Genomic DNA, 3285 nt, shown 5'->3' on the forward strand with positions numbered 1-3285 from the left:
GCGCGGGGCGGCGGCCCCGGCGGCGGCGGCGGTGGTCAGGGCCTCCTCGCCTGCGCCGCAGGCCAAGGCCAAGGCGGCGGCGGGCGTGTTGCCAGCGGTGGAGGCGCCGGTGCCCAAGGGTCATTAGCTGGGCGCGGCTCTCCGCCTCTGATGCGGCGCCGATCCCTCGGAACAGCCATAGCCTCTGCAATGGTGAATTTGTTTGTACATGTGCGCCGTTGCCCCCTCAAACTTTCCGGCGGCAGCTGACGATGAATGCTCCTGGCACCGCCGGCGGCGCACACGCAGCCGGCGCACACGTGGCGGAGGACGTGGATTCGCTGGCACTTGCAGCTGAGCGCACGTCGCCGCACGGCGGGCTCTGGGACACACCAATTTTTACGCCGTCAGCTGCGCACGCGCATGCGACCGTTTGCTGCTCATCCATCCTTACAGTTGCTGTTGCCAGCTGCTGACTTCTCCCAACTGTGTGCTGGGATGCACCAGTCATATCCTCCTGCTGCACAGCGCAGCGCATGCCGCGCCAAAACACGTGGCGCGGGCTCCCACCCGCGCCTGGCATGCCCCCAGCAGGGAGGAGGATGTTGGGGGCACCGATGACTAAATACGACCCACGACCGCGGCCAGGTATTATGTAACTCAGGGATAGAAACGCTGCGCCCTGGAATGCTGTGGCCGTGGTGTGCAGGCCCTCAAGGCTGGGCTAGCCGGGGTCCAACAACCAACATGTGCTGGGTGGGGCAGGGTGCCATAAATATCTCTTCACAGCAAGAGTGACATTCTGCCGCGAAAAAGCAGAGGGCGCAGTGTGCTGAGTGCATTGCGTATACGGTGGACTGCTGTCCATGTTGCTTGCCATGCGCATTTGCATCGTGGGCGCGTTGAGGCTGCCGCCACGTTTGTGTGAGGTGTGGCAGTGGAAGGGACTTGCGCAGCGACGTTGCGGTGGATGTGCTGGCCCTCACTTTTCCACGGTCTTCTCAGCCTGCGCACCTTTTCGCGCAGCGTGCACGCTGTCGTTGCACCCACCCAGAGTCGGCTCTCACGAAGCGATAACCATGAGGAGCTTTGCGACCTCCAGCGCCCGTGGCGCGCAAGGCAAGCCAACTAAGAGGAAACTTATTTGTGGAGCGGCAGCGAACCGGGCTGGGCGAGCCAGGAGCACGCGTGGACGGGGAGCAGCAGTGCAGCACTCGCTCGGCTCCATTCCCGTGCTGTTGACGTGGCTTGCTTCTCGCGCGTGCTAGCCATGGATATCATCAGCTTTGAATGTTTCTCAAATGGAAGCAAGGGGGGCTTGCCAGCTCACAGATCACGGTTTCGGCCCCTCCTTCACCGCAGTCGCGCCCGGCGTGACCAGCCGCCGTGCTGTGAAGGTCTCCGCCATTGCGGCTACTCCCGGGACGTCCTCCAGGACCCCCAGCCAGACTGGCTCGGTGAGCATGCCGCCCCGCCGGCGGCCGCCCGCCCAGGGCCTGTTACCTTTTGACGGGACGACGGGGTGTTTCCCACCCCAAGGCTTATCATTGTGCATGTGCTCATGTCATCTGCATTGCGGTGCACATACGTGCAGGTCAAGAAGGCAATGACCCTGACTGAGAAGATCCTGGCCAACCACAGCGGCGGCAGCCCGGTCAAGCCCGGTGACAACATCTGGACCAGGGTGGACAAGCTCATGACTCACGACGTGTGCGGCCCGGGCACGTTCGGCATCTTCCAGAAGGAGTTCGGCGAGGCCGCGCAGGTGCGCGCGGGGGCGGCGGCGGGGCAGGGGGCAGAGGGACGGCGGCGGGCGCGGTGCGCGTCCCAAGGCGCGGGGCTGTGGCTGTTTGTGAGCGCGAGGCGGCCTTGAGCGGCGTTGACTGGGCGGCAGCAGCCATGGTGGCGTGGGCGGCAGCAGCCATGGTGGCAAGCGTGGCGAGGCAGCAGCTGTGGCAAGCCTGAATAGGAGATGGGGCGAGCAGTTGCCTCGTTTCCGTGTGCCCAGCTCAATACGCCATAAATGTCGCCGGTGCAGCCGGGCGGCCTGCGGAGCCGCGCAGCAGCCCCCACGCAGCCAACAGCCGACGGGCCCTGTGGCAGGCGCGAGCGTCGCAACCATGGCGCACAACGCCCTTCGCACGGCAGCTGCCGCATGTCACGCCCTACGTGCTGCTTCACTTACTCTTCCGCACCGCCCCCACGCCCTCGCCTCACGGCGCCGCCTGCAAACCCCCTCCCGATACCCCTCCTTGCCTCCCCCCCCCCAAAAAGCTGCCCATCAACCAAACCGCTCCCAATCGCACTGCACCCGCTGCCCCGCCGCGCCCAGGTGTGGGACAACGAGCGCGTCGTCATCATCCCGGACCATTACATCTTCACCAGCGACCCCCGCGCCAACCGCAACGTTGACATCCTGCGTGAGATGGCTGAGAAGTACAACATCAAGTACTTCTACGACATCAAGGACAGGTGGGGTCGGCCCCCACCCCAACGCAAGCCCACCTCACACTCGTCAAAATACACACATCAATTCAGAGCACCCACCCCCGCTTGCATGGCCCAAGCATGCCAACTTTGATGGTCTTGCGGACGACCGTCGATATTCTCGCTTTTTTTTTGACCACGCACCAGTTGGGGCCCTATCAAAGCCTCTTACAATCATAGAGCATGCGGCTGCAGCCAGCGTACAGGCACCTACCCTGGTTACTCCCTCCTGACGCACCCCAAACCCCCCAACCCAACCCCCACCAGGTCCAACTTCAAGGCCAACCCCGACTACAAGGGTGTGTGCCACGTCGCCCTCGCCCAGGAGGGCCACTGCAAGCCGGGGGAGGTGCTGTTTGGCACCGACAGCCACACCTGCAACGCCGGCGCGTTCGGCCAGTTCGCGACGGGCGTGGGCAACACCGACGCCGGGTTCATCCTCGGCACCGGGAAGCTGCTCATCAAGGTGCGCACCCCCGCCCTGCCACGACTGATCCCCCCCCCCCCGGCTGTGGGCCTTGGCTGCTCTGGGCAGCTGCGGGGGACACAGCACTGTCACTGCTCCCGCAGAACCACAGCCCAGGCAGCCCCCGCGGGCCGCCACGGCCGCTGGTGCGCGCGTCGCAGCCGGACCTCTAGTCACCGATGTGCCGTATCACACCGGGGGCCGCCCCGCGGATCTCATGTGACATCCTATCCAGGTGCCGCCGACCATGCGGTTCCAGCTTGAGGGGGAGATGCCGGAGTACCTGCAGGCGAAGGACCTGATCCTCCAGATCATCGGGGAGATCAGCGTGGCGGGCGCCACCTACAAGGTGA

At 65.0% G+C, this 3285-nt stretch overlaps 1 protein-coding gene across 1 annotated transcript in view; it reads left to right on the forward strand.

Moving 5' to 3' along the window:
- Positions 1-1585: 1585 nt before the first annotated feature.
- Positions 1586-3285, forward strand: part of MNEG_14232 (3-isopropylmalate/(R)-2-methylmalatedehydratase large subunit) — a gene marked incomplete at both ends in the record, with an annotated part of 2896 nt that continues 1196 nt past the window's right edge. Inside the window, 4 exons of the mRNA XM_014037296.1 lie at positions 1586-1831; positions 2312-2451; positions 2734-2932; positions 3168-3260. Coding sequence (XP_013892750.1) covers positions 1586-1831; positions 2312-2451; positions 2734-2932; positions 3168-3260 — 678 coding nt within the window. The remainder of the gene's footprint in view (positions 1832-2311; positions 2452-2733; positions 2933-3167; positions 3261-3285) is intronic.

This window comes from Monoraphidium neglectum (genome assembly GCF_000611645.1).
Source record: "Monoraphidium neglectum strain SAG 48.87 unplaced genomic scaffold scaffold04341, whole genome shotgun sequence".
NCBI classification, from domain to species: Eukaryota; Viridiplantae; Chlorophyta; class Chlorophyceae; order Sphaeropleales; family Selenastraceae; genus Monoraphidium; species Monoraphidium neglectum.